General features: G+C 34.5%; 1 protein-coding gene across 2 annotated transcripts; it reads left to right on the top strand.

Moving 5' to 3' along the window:
- Nucleotides 1–10,291: 10,291 nt before the first annotated feature.
- Nucleotides 10,292–14,939, top strand: LOC121967370 (RNA-directed DNA methylation 4-like). 2 transcript variants are annotated; one of them, XM_042517536.1, is made up of 10 exons: nt 10,292–10,811; nt 10,903–10,986; nt 11,791–11,885; nt 12,420–12,491; nt 13,019–13,060; nt 13,662–13,813; nt 13,893–14,002; nt 14,182–14,257; nt 14,343–14,416; nt 14,492–14,939. In XM_042517536.1, exons 1-7 carry the CDS (start codon nt 10,424–10,426, stop codon nt 13,945–13,947), a joined length of 888 nt encoding a protein of 295 aa, XP_042373470.1. In that variant the 5' UTR covers nt 10,292–10,423; the 3' UTR covers nt 13,948–14,002; nt 14,182–14,257; nt 14,343–14,416; nt 14,492–14,939. The 2 variants fall into 2 exon arrangements, with proteins under 2 accessions (XP_042373470.1, XP_042373469.1); XM_042517535.1 differs by having other exon boundaries at nt 12,417–12,491.
- Nucleotides 14,940–18,766: the final 3,827 nt, after the last annotated feature.

The raw sequence follows: 18,766 nt of genomic DNA, 5'->3' as shown, positions 1-18,766 counted from the left end.
AGGTGACCTAAGGTGGTTCGAACACCTGGAAAAGGACTATAAAAAGGACTTCAACCAGAAGCTTCATAATATCATTCGCTCTGACTTTCATACTGGCGTGCTGCTTTGAGACTGACACTAACACGCAAATGCACCCGGATCTCCATTGTTCGTGTTGGTAACAAATTTATTGTTGTTTATTTTAATATACTTACTTAAAGGAAGTGTAGAGTGTTACACTATCCTTTATTCTTATTATACTTGATTACTCTATCGAGAGTTTACCGGTAGAGAATTTAGTGGATTATCCGTCCATAGGTCAGAGGGGTCTGAGTCTTGAAGTAGGAGTTGTCGAAGGCTCTGAACTAAGTAAAATATTTACGTTGGCTTTCTCGCATTGTTTTCTGGCTTACTTAGTTTAATTCTTCTGTTGTGAACTTGGTTTCAAAAAGGAAATAAAAGTTTTTAAATACACGTGATTCCCCCCCCCCCCCCCCCCCCCTCTCTCACGTGCCATCAATTCTACACTTTAAAGGATGTTCGCGTGAATTATTTATTATTCTTCGCATCATTGTTGCCCCAGGATGATTTAGTTAGTTGTGTTATAATATAAAACAGTGCTTATCAACAAACTTATGGTTTGTTATTATGTTTGTCTCAACTGCTTTCATTGTTATACAATACATTACAAAAGGAAGTGCACACCATCTTTCTTTCTTCTGGTCAGATATAATAAATATCATACAAGGTATTCAATATTATTTCCATTTAAAACTAAGCAAATTTCTATTGGATTTGTTAGTATAGAGTACATTTTAAATATATAGGATGTATCATTTTGTAAAATGATATTTTCTTTTCCATGACCTTCAATATTTTTTGATACACAAAATATTATTATAACATTATTTTTAGCTAATGTTAACTAAAAAAACCTTTTGCTTTGAAGGATGATGTGGATTATACCACTATCTGCTAGACATTCATCTTGATATTCCATCATTAATCTTAAAGAGCAAATGTATAAGTAAAAGAGTTATAATTCCAATACAATTTCATGCAAGATTTATAAATAAACACTTTATTAAATAAAGACCCTATTAAATAAAGACCTAAAATAGTATTTGTTGGTGCAGGTTGCACTAACAGTCTAACTCAGGTTTTAATGAATGACAAAGTAAGTTAAGTTAGTTTTATTGTGATCTAACGAGTTAACTAAGTGTGCAGGAAAAGTCCAGATAGGTAGACGGACTGATCTGATATCTGGTATGAAGTCCAACTAGGTCAACTAGCCGACCAGATAGCTGGTTCAAAGTCCAGATAGGTTGACAGACTGACCAGATATTTGGCACGAAGTTCAACTAGATCAACCGGCCAACCGGATAGCTGGCACAAAGTCCAGATAGGTCAACGGGCTGGCTGGATATCTGGCATGAAATCCAGCAAGGTCAATGGGTCGACCGGATAGCTAGCACGAAGTCCAGACAGGTCGACGGACTGACCGGATGTCTGGGAAAGAAGTAAGTTAAGGTAAGTTATTGGAGGGGAGTGATCTGGCAAGGACGCGTTCCCCATTTGAGGGAACAGTAGGCGTCGATCCAACTTAGATCCATTTTGGAAATCTAAGTTGAGATCTTGACTAGATTCCGGTCTCGATGAGACAAAATCTAATTACTACTCTACTTATTATATATTGTGCTAACTTTGTTTTGCAGAGCAGTATAATTTTTATTTACCTCGGACTAACTTTTTCTTGCAGGAAAATAGTTTGCTGGAAAAGGTGGTCCGGGTGCCCGGAGTGGTCCGGGCACCCGGAACTGGTCCGGGCACCCGGAACTGGTCCGGGCACCCGGAACTGGTCCGGGCACCCGGAACTGGTCCGGGCGCCATAAATGCCCAAGGCTTATCTTCTCGCCAGCTTGGAGCATGCTGATTGGTTGGATGACATCACGGTCTAGGCGCCCGAAAGGGATCCAGATGCCCAGAACTGCCTATATAAGCAGCCTTTCACCAAGAGCACAACACACAGCTTTCTTCTGCGATTGCCTTCTTGCGCGCTGCTCCAAAGAAGTTCCTGCGACTCCACGACACGACTCCGACAGGTGAGTGATGCTACTCTGACGACCGAGCAACACAACTCCGACGACAGAGTGACGTGACTCCAACAACTGAAAGCACAACATTCCATATATCTAAGAAGTTGTTGGTATACTTGTTTATTTCTGCACTTAAATTATACATTCATTGTATTTCTCTTATAAAAGATTTGCAAATTATTAGTGAATTATCCATCGAAAGCACTCTCACGTGTGGGCCTTAGAGTAGGAGTCGACGAAGGCTCCGAACCAAGTAAAATTTCATTTGTTAGCATTGTTTCCATTGTTATCTTTCCGCTGCGTACTCGATTTAATTCTCGATTTCCGACGATCGATATTCACCTCCCTCTAACGTTCTTCACGATCCAATAAATGGTATCAGAGCCATGGTCCAGACCCGATGCAATGTGGGGTGACCTTGAACGAAGTTGAGGGTGGGCCCGGAGTAGGTCAAGGTGACTGGATGCTTGCGAGGAGACCCGGTGTAAATCAGGGTGACTAAATGCTTGCGAGGAGACTCAAAGTATGTCAGGGTGACCGGATGTTCACGGGGAAGATGGAGTAGGTTAAGGTGACCAAATGCTTACGGGGAGGCTTGGAGCAGGTCAGGGTGATCGAATACTTGCAGGGAGGCAAGTAGGTCAGGGTGACGGATGCTCGCAGGGAGGCCCGAAGCAGGTCAGGTTGACCGGATGCTCGTGGATAGGCCCGAAGCATGTCAAGATTGATCAGATCCAACTGCTTGTGGAGAAGCCCGGAGCAGGTCAGGATGACTGAATGCTCACGGGGGGCCAGACCATGAGAGTAATTTGTGGTCCTTCGTTTGAGGGAAGGATTGTTGGGGTTCAATTAAAGTCTCACATTGGAAAGATTTGGTTAAAGATCATGGCTTTAAAAGGATGTAGAATATTTACATTGGCATGAGACCTTTTGGGAAGAGCCCAAGAGTAAAAATTAAATTAAATTTAAATTTAAATTAAATTAAATTAACATTAAAATTAAATTAAATTAAGATTAAATTTAAAAAACTTAAATTAATAAACTTAAAATTTAAATTAACTTAACATTCAAATTTAGAATTCAAACTAACTTAAAATTAACTTAACATTTAAATTAACTTAAAATTCAAATTAACTTAAAATTTACTTAACAATAAAATTAAAATAAATCAACTTAAAATTTAAATTGACTTAAATTTTAACTTTTAAATTAAATTAACTTAAATTAAATTAAAATTAAAATTAAAAAAAGGTCAAAAGTCAGAAACCAGGGGTGGGCGCCCCTGGTATTTGACTTTGGGCGCCCGGAACATGCTCCAAGCGCTCCACCCCGCCACGCCACCCTGCTTCAGGTGCCCGGACCGCCCTATAAAAGGGGCAGCAAGGGCACCCCCAAAGACTTGCATCTCCACCTTTTTCTTTTGCAAAGGCCTTCACCGGGCTTTAACGCAAAAGGAATAAAACTTTGTTTTATTTTACTATTTTATGCTTAGTCCAGCTTTCTTTAATAAATTAGGAAACGTTCTAATCCGGGTGCTAGGCCTTCTGCTGCTAGTACTGACCCTAGGTTTCCTACTGAGGAACTTAGGATTAGGTTTACTACTACTATATACATGCCTATATGGACTAGGTGTTTAGATAAATAGTTTTTTATGCGTTCATGCATTCCTGTTGTAGAGGTCATTGACTACTACAACTTGCAGCGTCTGATTTACTGTACCAGTTCAGTTAACAAAGGTTTATGTGATGAACTGTACAACAACCTAGTTAGAGTAGATGACCTTACATACACCACTAGGGTAGCTAGTACTGATATCAAGCTATCCCCTACTATCATTCGGACCTTTTTAGGTTTACGTCCATTTGCATGCACTTTTCAGTGCTATCCCCCCAGGGATCCACTATTTGGATCCTTACTCACATATTACACTTGACATGATCTACTCATATTTTTTTGGGGGTGAGCGAGTACCCACAGTTACCCTATTTAGGTTGGTCTCCCTTAGAGTCCAGGACTATGCCCTTTATAGGGTCTTAGTCTCTTGCATTTTGTCGTTAACCACTCGCGATGTCGCGATGATGCGTCCCTTTCACTCATTTCTACTATATGCTTTCTGTCATAGACTAGATATAGATATTAGTTTACATATTTTTCATGTCATTCTTTACTCATCTGGACTTATCACCACATACGGGTTCACATGCTCTACTATCACATCTTGACTGTATACATTGTCTCTTTAAATATTGATGTCACCAGAGGTGATGCCAGAGCCTTAGCTGAGTTTGACATGGTAGGATCTAGGAACTTTTCTTTAGGTGGTATTCATATAGATGATGAGGGTGTCTTGTCCTGGCGGAGGAGGGCCCAACACCAGCCTGATCCGGACGTCAAGAAACAGCCAGATGCTGAGGGGGAGGAGGTAGGGGTGGATGAGTTCATGGATGCACTTTTTGGCGATCCCCCTACTCCAGCACTGCCTCCAACTCGAGCACCATGTCCCGCCCCTCGCACTCTAGCTGACCGAGTTACCGGCCTTGAGACAGTTGTGACTAGTCTTCGACAGGAGGTCTCTGATTTTCGACGGGACATGCAACAGGAGATTTTCGATCTTGGACGAGACATGCGCCAGGATGTCTCCGATCTTTGACGGGACATATCCAGCTCTAGAGAGGATAACCGGACTCATCACACTGAACTAATAGAGATGTTACACTCTTTAGGTTCTAGACCACCCTCCTCATCATCACAGTAGATTAGGTTGCTGTTATCTACGTGTATTTGGCCTTGACCGTTGTCCTTGTATATTGACTTATTTATGTTTTACTTCAGATATTGACTTGTCATATTATGATTAATAGATTAGGACTATTACTTTCAAAATTATTTTCAAAAATATTCTTTAAAATTCTAAGGTAAAATTCTTTATTTATTTTTCTCAAAACTTTCCTTATTTTTAGAATTTTCAAAATTACTTTTAGCCTTAGTCTAGATCAAACCCTTAGAAACCATGCTCCTATAGATCTTGGACTTGAGCATCTCACCAACATACTAGGGTTACCTTGTTTGTGTATTGCTAAACTTAGAAAGGGATGAGATGCATAGGCAGATTGCCTAGACTTAAGATGCTGATATCAGGACATTAATACAAGTCTGGGCGTTAAAAACTAAACTAACAGTAATAGATTAAGTTTTTCATCTTAGTCAAGCACTAAATGGATAAATTTTTCTTTGAAAATTGCTTCATTTTTTTTAACTACTAGCATTTTCAACGCTGTAAAGTTTTTTTTGGCCTTTCAAATTTTAAAAGTGTTTTAAAAGATAGATTTCAAAAATCAGTTTGACAACTATTTAAGTTTTTAAAATGTTGCCTTAAAAGATAGTTTTGAAAACATCTTACTTCAGTTTTACTATTTTATTCATTTTTTTTTAAAAAAAACATCCCTCATATCTTTTTCAAAATTCCAATTTTGAATTTTTTTTTCAAATGTTATCTTAAAAAACCTAGCTATTTTCAAAATATTTCTTGTTTTTATTTTAATTTTTTTTGAATTTTCTAACCTTAAAGTTATTTTTGTAAAAACTTTTCTTTTGAAAATCTTATGAAAAAGTAGTAGATTTTGAAAATAATTTCAAAATTTCTAACATTTAAAGCTATTTTTACAAATATTTAGAATTATCAAATTTCTATACCTTTTGAAAATATTATATTTTGAAAACTTTATAGATTTGGAAAATAATTCCACAATCAACTTATTTCTGAAAATCCTGACATAAAGTTTTTACTTTTGAGAATCACTTTATAAGATATCTCTAAAAATTTTCCTCAAGTAAATTAACTTATTTTATAAGTTAGCTTCCCAAGTAATCTTGAACATTTTCTATTGTCAAGATTTTTTTATTAATTTACTTAACAATTTTTTCCATGAATTGTCTATTTCTATTTTTGATGAATGTCAAAGGGGGAGAGTTAGGTGGATTAAGTTAGCAAAATACCAAATCACAATATTAAGTTAGGTTTATTGTGATCTAACGAGTTAACTAAGTGTGCAAGAGAAGTCCAGATAGGTCGATGGACTGATCGGATATCTGGCACGAAGTCCAGCTAGATCAACGGGCCGATCAGATAGCTAGCACGAAGTCTAGATAGGTCGACGGGCTGACCAGATATCTGACACGAAGTCCAGCTAGGTCAACAGGTCGACCGGATAGTTGGCACGAAATCCAGACAGGTCGACGGCCTGACCGGATGTCTGGCAAAGAGATAAGTTAAGGTAAGTCACTGGAGGGGAGTGACCTGGTGAGGACGCGTTCCTCGTTTAAGGGAACAGTGGGCGTCGATCCAACTTAGATCCATTTTGGAAATCTAAGTTGAGATCTTGACTAGATTCTGGTCTCGAGGAGACAGAATCTAACTACTACTCTACTTGTTATATATTGTGCTAACTTTGTTTTACAGGGCAGTATAAATTTTATTTGCCTCAAACTAACTTTTTATGACAGGAAATAGGTTTGCTGGAAAAGGTGGTCTGGGCGCCCAAAAGGGATTTGGGCGCCTGGAACTGGTTCGGGCGCCCGAAATGCTCAAGGCTTATCTACTCGCCAGCTTGGAGCACGTTGATTGGTTGACTGACGTCACGGTCCAGGCACTCGAAAGGGATCTAGGTGCTTGGAACTGCCTATATAAGCAGCCTTCTACCAAGAGCACAACGCACAACTTTCTTCTGTGATTGCCTTCTTACGCGCTGCTCCAAAGAAGTTCCTACGACTCCATGACGCGACTCTCACGGTCGAGTGACGCTACTCCGATGATTGAGCAACACAACTCTAACGATAGAGTGACGCAACTCCAACAACTGAAAGCACAACATTCCAGATTTCTAAGAAGTTGTTGGTATACTTGTTTATTTCTGCACTTAAATTATACATTCATTGTATTTCTCTTGTAAAATATTTGTGAATTATTAGTGAATTGTCGACCGGAAGCACTCTCACATGCGGACCTTGGAGTAGGAGTCGATAAAGGCTCCGAACCAAGTAAAACTTAATTTGTTAGCATTGTTTCCATTGTTATCTTTCCGCTGCGTATTCAATTTAATTCTTGATTTTTGACGATCGCTATTCACCCCCCCTCTAACGTTCTTCACGATCCAACAAATGGTATCAGAGCCATGGTCTAGACCTGATGCAATATGGGGTGACCTTGAACAAAGTTGAGGGTGGGCCCGGAGTAAGTCAGGGTGACCGGATGAGCGAGGAGGCTCGGAGTAAGTCAGAGTGACTGAATGCTTGCGAGGAGGCTCGAAGTAGGTCACAGTGACCAGATGTTCGCGGGGAACCCGGAGTAGGTTAAGGTGACCAGATGCTTGTGGAGAGGCCTGGAGCAGGTCAGGGTGATCAGATACTTGCAGGGAGGCAAGTAGGGCAGGGTGACCAAATGCTCACAGGGAGGCCCGAAGCAGGTCAGGGTGATCGGATGCTCACAGGGAGGCCCGAAGCAGGTCAGGGTGATCGGATGCTCACAGGGAGGCCCGAAGCAGGTCAGGGTGATCGGATGCTCACAGGGAGGCCCGAAGCCGGTCAGGGTGATCGGATGCTCACAAGGAGGGCCGAAGCAGATCAGGGTGACCGGATGCTCGCGGATAGTCTCTAAGCAGGTCAAGATTGACCGGATCCAGCTGCTTGCAAGGAGACCTAGAACAGGTCTGGATGACTGAATGCTCATTGGGGGGGGCAGATTATGAGAATAATTGTGGTCCTTTGTTTGAGGGGAGGATTGTTGGGGTTCAATTAAAGTCCCACATTGGAAAGATTTGATAAAGATCATGGGTTTAAAAGGACGTAAAATATCTCCATTGACATGAGATCTTTTGAGAAGAGGCCAAGAGCAAAGCCATGAGGGCCTAGGTTCAAAGTGGACAATATCATACCATTGTACAGATATATGAGCATCCTTTGGGCACAACAGTAACTTATATGGACAATTTAAAAGAAAATTAAATTTTCAAATAGAAAATACATTGCAACGGAAGGACAATCATTCTATATTTTCTAGCACACTACCACCAATCAAAGGATTAGTATTGTCATCTTTGGGTAAAAAAAAAAATAGAGACATCCAAATGGGCTATGCCAATTGAATCATAATCATCAACAAAAATTTTCTCTATTTTTCCTTTTCCTTTGACCAATTTTAGTATAGATCCACAAGATGTATTGTTGTACGATAGGTACGAGACTAATTCCCCTTCATCCTACATTTAAAACATTCATCTTCATATTCTTTTGTGTTTTTGCCTTGTTTTCTTCATTGTTAGATATCCACTACTAGTGGCTTATTTTAAGTCTTTTATGATTTTATTGCTGATAATTTTTTTTGGCCACGCCCACGGTCACACCCATGACTTATCCCAATTTTATAATTTTGAAATGAGTTATCATTCACTTCGGGGAATGATATTCCATTTGCTTTCGGAAACGGTGTAGATGCAGTTGGATGCAATTAATGATTTTTTATGAGTAGCTTATTATTTCGTTCGACAACTAGTAGGCATGAGATAAACTCATAATATTTTTAAAATCCACGATCACGATGTTGCTGCTGTAGGATCACATTTGTGCATAAAAAGTAGAGAAAGTTTTTTTAAAATAAATTTTGATAATAATTTTCTCTCTGTAAATTGTGAGTTTGGAGTTAATCTTGAATAATGCGAGTTATAATAGCTTACATATTTAAAATCATGCAGAGGAAGATGCATCCATTCATAACGGGGTTTTGGGCGAATTATAATTCTCTGATGCCTTTCTTTCATGTTTTTTCAAAGTTCTTGTGATTTTTTTTTTTACAATGAGACAATAAATTTTCAATCTATCATCAAGATAGTGACGAAAGAAAATAAGTGTTTTTGCATGATCCTATAAGGATTAGTTGTTTTTTTTTTAATGTATCCTACCCTCTTAGAGACAAGGTGGGATCTTAGTATGCAAAATCTATGACAAATATTTTTTTTTTTCTAATTAAGTGTTTCAAATTCAAACTTTGTGATATTTATCATAACAACCATAAAAGAAAATTAAAAAAAAAATAGAATAAAATAATTTCTAAAACAAAATGTGTTAATATTTGAAGCAATCAAATATTTATTTTAACACAAAATATTATAAAAATTTAAAGGAAAAAAATATTAAACAAGCATGTTATAATAGGATCAAAACACATTATATTAAGTAATCAAATATTTATTTCTACACAAAAATATTATAGGAACAAAAATTAAAAGGAAACAAAAATTAAAAAAAGTATGTGATAATATAATCAAAACTAATATATATTTCAATATTTTTTAGGAATATTGATATATGTTAGGTTATCAATATTCATCGCAACATTGATAAAACTTATATCTTAAATCAATATTTTCAGGAATATTGATAAATTTTATATCTTTATATTTTTAAATTATAGATATCTTAATAAATCAACATAAATTCGTATTGTATTACATGAAGAGCATCAACCTAAATTAAAAATTATGTTTTTTTTTCAGAGTATTAATATAAATTAGGATGATACTACTTCAAGAGAATTAATATTAAATCTAATTAAATAATATGTTATTTTAGGAGCATTAATATAAAATTAAAATTTGTGCTTTTCCAAAGAGAGCATAATATAAATTTAAAATTTGTGTTACTTCAAAGTATAATAGCACTCGATAACTTATTATAATTTAATAGTAGAACAAGAGAAAATTATCTTATTAAATTATTTTATTAAATACCTCTATTTATAAGATAGATGGAATGTATATAAATGGAAGAATATAATTATATTTATTTTTAATAAAATTTATTAAAATATTCCGTGTTTTAAATACAATTATCTATTATAACAAAAATTTATTTATTATTAAAATATTCCCTGTTTTTCTCTGGTAATTCGTGATAATTAAATAGTAAAATACGTTTTTAGTGATATTTTAACAACAACTAATAAATATTGGAAGCATTTTTGAAAATTACCTCCCATTCGAAGGCTAACGAGAGATACTTCAGAATAAATGGACCCTGCTGTAACTTATTTGGGCCTTTTCATTTATCCCCTCAGTCAATAGGTGAGCTCCAGGTCGGACCCATGTCAACGGTTAAATGGGACCCGGTTACGGATGGCTTTGCCTATAAATACGCATATCAGGGAGTCTTTTTCTCTCACAAACCTATTCACCGAAACCCTCGATTCTTTTCTCCCGGCGATTTTTGTTCTCCGGGCGATTCTTGTTCTCCGGAGGCGATTCTCTGGGCGATTCTTGTTCTCCGGTCGATTCTTATTCTCCGGGCGTTAACCTTCGATGTCTCCTCCGTCGATCAACGGAAAGCCTCCTCCGCTGAGTTCCATCACCGGAAAGCATACTGCTCTGAGTTCGATGTCTCCTCCGTCCATCACCAGAAAGCCTCCTCCTCTGAGTTCCATCACTGGAAAGTCTCCTCCGCTGAGTTCCATGCCTCCTCCGCTGAGTTTGAACACAGGAAACCCTCCTCCGCTGAGTTTGATTACAGGAAACCCTCCTTCGCTGAGTTTGATGACAAGAAACCCTCCTCCCCAGAGTTTGATCACAGGAAACCCTCCTCCGCTGAGTTTGTTCACAGGAAAACCTCTTCCACTGAGTTCGATCACTGGAAAGCCGGTGATTGTAAGGGTTAAGCGGAAGGCCTCCCAAGCAAAACTTGATTCCTTCTGTATGTTATTTGTCTTCTTCTTTTTTCCCTCTTTGGATAATATTAGAATGGGAGATAAAGGTGGTTTTGTTTTTTGTTTTTATGCCCTCAGGGTTGGAGATTAATGAAAGGCCACGTAAAAAAGCATTCTTGGGTCTTGGAAATCTCTCCATATCTGATTGCGGCACAGGAAAAGGTATATCCTTCACTTTTCTTTTTTGCTGTTTTTAATGGGATTATCATAATTTCAATGCATGCATTTATTGAGTTGTTGCTACTTGAAAATGGAGGAACTCGAAAATGGTTTCCAGATATAATCTATGTTCTTTATATGCTAGGGACATGGAAACAATGAGTCAAACTGAAATGGGGTAGCATACATCAATGGTCTGCTATTAGCTTATATTAATTTATAAATGATATAGTTGTCTGCTTGTAGCTTATATTAATTTATAAATGATATTGAATATAATTATGAATTTTGTAATCATGATACTGAAATGACTAATTGAGAACTTTGAATCGGGTGCACTTCGTACACTTGAACATTAGATAAATGACAGAAACTTGATTCGGACAGAAAAGTTAGGGTGATGGATTTTTGTGAATGTTTTGTTCACTAGGTTTTACCCATGAAGATATCATGTCATTGTTAAAAGAAAGTGATCTTTGTATAGCATTATTAAGTTCCTTTTGTCTTCATGTTTCAACTTTTCTTCTTGTAAATTGTAATTCCTGAATCACATGGGTTGACTTTTTCTGTTTTGGTGAAAGGGAATCATGAACTCTTGTATAATGTCCAATGATTTAAATATAACGCTACTGGAAAGGCCTGAGGAGTTCCTTCTTATAAGTTTGTAATTGACTAAGTTTTAAAAATGATAGCCCCTCATGTTCTGTGTTTAGCTTTGTAATTTATGATAAGTAGCTTTGATTGGCTGCCTATTCTGTGAACATATATGACTGAAAATTTCTCATCAACGATGCTTCTAAAATGCAGTTCTCAATGAGCTTGCAAGTAAGAAGATGTTAGTTCAGCGTCTTGAGACAGTTGGGCACTCCCAGTCTGTCAAAGATGTGCTGCATTCTTTTCTGGTTAACACCTAATCTCTGTTACTCTCTGTATACTCCTATGTCATTTGATATGATAGGTGGTTATCTTTAACACGTTCCTCTTTCTTCCACTTGTTTATATTAACAGTTTATGATGCTCCTGCTTTCAGTGAGTCAGATAATCTGTAATTCATTTTAACTTGTAATAACTTATTTCTTTTTTAGAAATATGAATGCTATTTTGCCTGCTAAAAAATGATGTTTTTTAAACAAAAGTAGCTGATGAAGGTCCAAATTTTTAAGGCTTTCCTGTGTCTATTTTATTCCCACAATTATTCTCTCTTTATTAAAAAAATTGATTTTGTTAGCCAGCCAAATATTTCCTAGGATATTTATTGTTCCATCGACAGGATATTTACTATCATCTTCCCTTTATCTGTGTGTTATAGAGGTATATGATATAACATATTCTGCCATTTGAACATCTAATCTGCCATTGTAATTCATTAGTTTAGATTTCATCTGTTGAATCTGTTAGTAATATTCTCTTTTTCTCTCTCTCTTTTCAACCAGCAGCAAGCTTCCAGAAATATAAAAGAATTCAAGGAGAGATCTAAGGAGCGTAGAAGTTTGTATAAACCTGATAAGGTAATGTTATTACTTCAATTTCTTATGTTACTTTATCCATGAAAAGATGTTACCCTAACCTAATCTTGCAGAATTGTTTACCATTTCACTGCTGCATTTTTCCTTTGATTTGTATCTGCTATTATCGACACTGCTAAAATGGCACACAATTTTATGTAATTTCTGCCATGTATTGTATTATGATTCCTACCTTAATTATAAAAATCGCCTAAAGGATGTTTTTGCCAGCACATAATTCTCATATAGAATTGGTTATTAATCTTTTGTAAAATTCACATTACAAAGAGCTGAGAAAATTATTCTATCAAATGATATTGAGCATGTTTTCTAAAATCACTTGCAAAAACAAATTATTGGACTCTTTTTTATTATCATCCCTGGCCTTTCAGATTTTTGGCTTTTGATTTGGCTACTTTGATTCCATTATTATTTTTTCTAGTTTAATAACTTTACTTAATCCTAGAATATTCAGCATTTTTTTGCCTCAAATAATATATTCATTCTTGTTGCACTTTCTGTGCCAACAGAAACATGATCAATTGCGGGCCAAGGCTATAAAAGAGCATGAGGTAGATTTTTACTCTTTCATGTCATTGAATTGTTATTGTAATTTTTCCGATGCATGAAATATGCACATCTGAATTTTGTGTTAGATGTCTTCTAATGTAATATTTATTTTACATATCTTAGACTTAGGTTTTATCATTTTACACATTTAGATTCAGTCTATTAGAAGTATGCAATCTAAATAATTTTATGTAGATGCACCAGTTATACACATGACAAGATCAATAATGTGCTTGCGATAAAAAAGAGTTTTTCATTGTTATAGTGAGTAAATGTAAACACAGTTTTACTCTTATATACTTTCACATTTTATTATCATATGTCTAATTGTTATTTTTGAAAGTTGGTGGATTAATTTCCTCCCAGCCAAATCAATTGCTCAATTAGTATCATAATTTTTTTTTATTCTTTTCGATATATAGGACCCACTTGAATATTACAAGATCATTGGAATGATTTGGACTATTAGTTGTTTGTTTGCACATTTATATTGGTTTTATCAAGAGATGCTTCATTGTCAATTCATTGCTAAAATTATGCAACATTGAATCTGGATGATTTTATTCCTAAGATAATGTGGCTAAGTCCTATTGAATCTTATAGGATCTTGCTAGAAGTGCTCGATTTGAACAAATATGGAAGAAGAGGGGAAGCATAGATGCAGAAGAATGCTCTTTGCATGAAAAATGTCATTTGTATGATGTTGTTCGAGTTGATGCCGAGGATGAAACTCACCAAAGGGTGCCAAATCCCAAGTATGTTTAATATTCAGTGTTTTTATTGCTTCTTTAGTGTATTTTTCTGGTTTATATAAAAGATTCCTGAATGCTACAGAGTTGCTATTGAGGTTGGTGGTACAAGTTTGGATAAGTATTTACCACTTCTATGAGAATTCCTTCCACAAGCAGCTGAAGAGATTGAACATGACAAAGCAACTACGGAAGGTTCCATCTTCTCTCCGATCTTTAAATCTTCCAATGACAATTTTTGTTATATTTTATGCTTGGAAACAAGAAATCCAATTTACATACTATGATTAACTTTATATGTAGTTTAAGATTTTCCATGAGATTCTTTATGATCTGCTCCTTGCTAAATTGTCCCTTTTATTTCTTTTGAACAGATAACTTTGTTTACGACATATATACTATGGGCGTTGGTGTGGACACAGATACGGATAACATTGATGAGTATCCGTTGTATGAATTTGGACATTTGATTAATTTGAACTAACAATTGGAATTTAGTTTTGATATTCATTATGTTTATGTATGATTGTTACAGTGTGCAAGTTTATGTAGAGGACGATTATTATGATGGTCCGTTACAATCTGGTTATGAAAGTGATGATTCAAATGGTATGACTATATTTTCTTTCCTTTTAATTTGACTCATATTAAAATTGGTTAATATTAATACTTGTTTATTTGCAGCTGAGAACAATCCATGGAATGATTATCGCGATGAAGAGTCTGACTTTGAAGATTCTAACTCGGATTATGATCAAAGTGAAGAGGAAGATCGAGAGGACTCGATATGGGGATATCGGTAAATTTGTAAGCTCAAGCAATCACTTCTGATGCTGAAGAGTTAGATGAGAATGAAAATTCTGTCATTCATTTAGAAGATTTCTGACTCAGATTAAGATTATAAACGACAAAAGTTATCACTTACCAGTGAAGAGTAAAGGAAGATCGAGAGTATTGGAGATGGAAATGTCAATTAGTTTATTGTGCATGTATTAAATCGAGACAGTGATTGTCTCATTTTGATGTATATTTTGTGTTGGCTGATATTTTGTAACTGGACATCCAAAGTTGGTCTGTTTGGTAGTTAATGTAATAGAACAACTTCATCATGTAAATATGTATATTTTTTGCAAATTAATTAGAAATTTATAAAATAATTTTTTCATACTAATTTGTATAAATTTTACAATTTAAAAGTCGTAAGAAAATATGTTGTAATGTATGTACATGTAAAATAAAATATTTTCTTGTGATAACATTCATATATTTGAAGCTAAATTTTACATTATTTTTTTTGTGATAACATAGCGAAAGCTTACATTTGTTTGGTGATGATATATAATATTTTTGTTTGTGATAATATAAATACTTTTTGAAGCAAAGACTTAACATTTTTATTTGGTGATAAGATAAGCATTTCTGATGTCGAAATTTTGTGTGGATTACAAATGAATGTATATCAATCCACCGTCGATTTGATCTTCTACTCCCTTTTGCCCAGGAGGAAAGTAGGGCACCATCTCAAATTTTTTTTTTTTTTTTAGCATTTAAGAATTCAATCTCAGTTTTTATAAATTAACTGATAATTTATTTTAATGGAATCAACCTAACAACATTAAATTGTTGAATTATCATATACGTTTTTCAATTTATTTTAATTACAATTTTTGTGAACATTATATACAAATATTGTTTATGAACATTTTTCATAAATACTAACGAGTTAAACACATTTGTATTCAAACTTTATTATGATCCTATTACATATAACTTTATTAAATATTTTTTAAATAATAAAAATTAACCTATTTTGAATTCTTTTTTATAGAAAATAATATAATATATTTCTCATTTTAAAAATACTCTAATTCCAATAAAATTATAATGGATACAATTTCAACAACTATTATAATATAAAATAAAAATATTTTAATTTAATTAAAATTATTATTATTAAAACATTTGTATCAATTATTATTAAAAATATTATAATAATATTAGAGTAAATATATTTTTAAAATAAATATATATTAAGGTGTTTTTTATAAAAAAAAATATTATTTTGTTGTTTTAATTATTATTAAAAAAAATAGATTAAGTCGGATGGTCATTTATCAAAGTTAGGTACATATTTTGACTCTTTTAAAGTTGAGTGTGTGTTTTTAATAAATTACCATTAAGATTACATTAAATATGGGTGCTTTAAAACATATTTTAATTAACTTTAAAATAATCCTCTGTGATTTAATTAATATTAAAGTAAATTAATTTTGTTACAGTTAGAAGAAGAGAGAATTATTTTATTCAATCGGTCTAGTAAACACCCATATTAATAAGATATGTAAAATAGTACATAAATAAAAGAATACAATGATATTTCAATTAACAATAAAATCAAATCAATCATTTATTATAACACTTTTCCTTTGATGATTGACAGAGAATACGACGCCTTCTCGTTAAAACCTTATAGTAAAACCCATTGAAAAAAACTTGAACGAACGAAAAAGAATGCTACTCCCCTTGATTTTAATCACTAAAAATCCTTTATTTGATACATCCCTATCTTGTGCACTAATTACTTGAGTATCGACGCCACTAATACTTTTGTGAATAAATCAGCTACATTGTCACTAGAATGAATTTACTGGACATTAATATCACATTTCTTTTGGAGTTCATGTGTGTAGAAGAACTTTGATAAAATATGTTTGTTCTATCCCCTTTAATATAACCTCCCTTTAGTTGTTATTAGTTTGCATGATTTTTGAATATATAGAGACATAGATCTCAACCATATACATCCTCGACTTGGTTCATGCATTGTAATAATTTCGTCCCCTCGGATGGGTCTAGTGGCTAGCGCATGAGGTGTTGCCACAATAAGGTCTGGGATTCAAATCTCGACAAAGCCGAGGTAAATACCTCCTTTATGTAGTAGTCACTATTTCAAAGGCTAGTAGCCGCCTGTGATTTACCTCCTCCGTGTTGACCCTGTGACGGGTTGGTGGGGGCGCTGGGGGCGAGTGTATTCGCCTTTTGCCACAATGCATTGTAATAATTTCAGAGTAATTTGACGATGCCCCTGTTAAAACTTGTTTGTTGACTTCCATGATATAGCAATGCCTCCTTGTGTAAACACATAACGTGTTTGGGATCTAGCTTGATGTGGATTTGAAAGATAACTACATCTGCATATATTTTTAAAGATAAATATGATCTTATTGAATAAAATAATCTCATGTATGTTATACCATGAAGGAAACAAAATATATATTTTACATCATTCCAATGTCTTCCAATTAGAGAAGAGTTACTTGCTAGAAGGGTAACAGAAAATGTAAATGTAATATCTGGGCGAGTATAATTGGTAGATATGATAATGCACCAATTGCATTAAGATATGGTAGTTTTGGACTAATAATATTTTCTCCATCTTTGAGTGGACAAAAAAGATCATTTTTTTTTAATGTCAAGTAATCAAACAACTATTAGGGAAGGCAATGCATGTGCATTATCCTTATAAAAGTACTTTAGTTTTCTTTGTGTGTATGAGGATTAATGAACAAATATTACTTATGGTAAATATTTAATTTACAATCAAGACAAATTTAAATCATCGATATAAACTGTTATAATTGCAAAATTTTCTTCATCTTTTTTGTAAAATGCACGGACAAATAATATTATTTGTATACCTTTCTTATAATAATTATTCACTTAGACGATTGTACCACATGCACCCTGATTACTTTAATCTATATAATAATTTTTGTAATTTTATTGAGAATATGGTCTTGGGGGGTTACATCATTTGTTTCTGGTGATTTAAATCCTACAGGGGTTTTCATGTATATATCGCTATTGAGTGAACTATATCTATATGTAGTGACTACATCCATAAGTTGCATGTCTAGTCTTTCTGATACAACCAAACTAATCAAAAAGCAGAAAGGCCATATTTAGGTGTTTGAATTACAAACCTAAAGACTTTACATTTTTAGAGATTCTAGTTCAGTCTGTATAGTGACTTTTCATTTTAGTCAGTTATTTCTTTCTTTACCATCTTTGATAAATTGTGGTTCCGGATCTTTATTATTTTGCATGATGTCAAAGGTCATATTTTATTGAAACCTTATTGTTTCCATGGTTCTTTGAAAACAACATTATACGCATCTGATTCATTGATTTCTCTTACTTTATCATCTAGAATTGCTGATTTCTCTTACTTTATCATCTAGAATTGCTTCTTCTGGAGTTTTTGATTTTTCCTTTCTTGTATCTTTATTTTTTGAGATACAGTGTCTTTCAAACTAATTGGTTGACCACGTTTCTAGCGTATTCTAGATATATTTACAGGTAGAGTAATTGATGGTCCTAGGACATTAATGTTTACTGGAGTATTCTATATTTGTATGTATGACTTTGTTATATTTTTTGTATTAACAAAAGCATCAGACAATTTATTTGTAATTTTTTGCAAATGAATGATTTTTTCCACTTCTTACTCATATTGATTGTTGCGGGGATCAAAATGAGGTAATATTTCTTTCATTCTAATAATTTTTTTTTTCCATTTTTTTTAGTATACAATTTTCCTCCCTCAACCTTGGAAAGTTCATTTCATCAAAGTAGCAATTTGCAAATCTTATAGTAAACAAGTCACCTATCAAAAACTCCAAATATTAATAATAGATGGTGAATTATATCCCACGTAAATTCCAAATCTACATTGTAGATCCATTTTGGTTCTTCGTGTAGGCGTGATAACGACCTATACTGCATAACCAAATACTCGGAGGTGAGAAACATTGGTTCTCGACAATATGCAAGTTGTAACAGTGAGTGATCCCGCCTGGAAGTTGATAAGACGGAACGACCGGAATGATGTGGCTGGAATATTGACTGAGTTGCCACGACTCGGAGGGGGTGTATTGAGCTATCTTCTGTATCGACCAA

The sequence above is a fragment of the Zingiber officinale genome, chromosome 3B (assembly GCF_018446385.1).
Source record: "Zingiber officinale cultivar Zhangliang chromosome 3B, Zo_v1.1, whole genome shotgun sequence".
In the NCBI taxonomy this organism is placed as follows: domain Eukaryota; kingdom Viridiplantae; phylum Streptophyta; class Magnoliopsida; order Zingiberales; family Zingiberaceae; genus Zingiber; species Zingiber officinale.
Note: the sequence above shows the minus strand (reverse complement) of the source record. Positions and strands in the feature narration are given on the sequence as shown.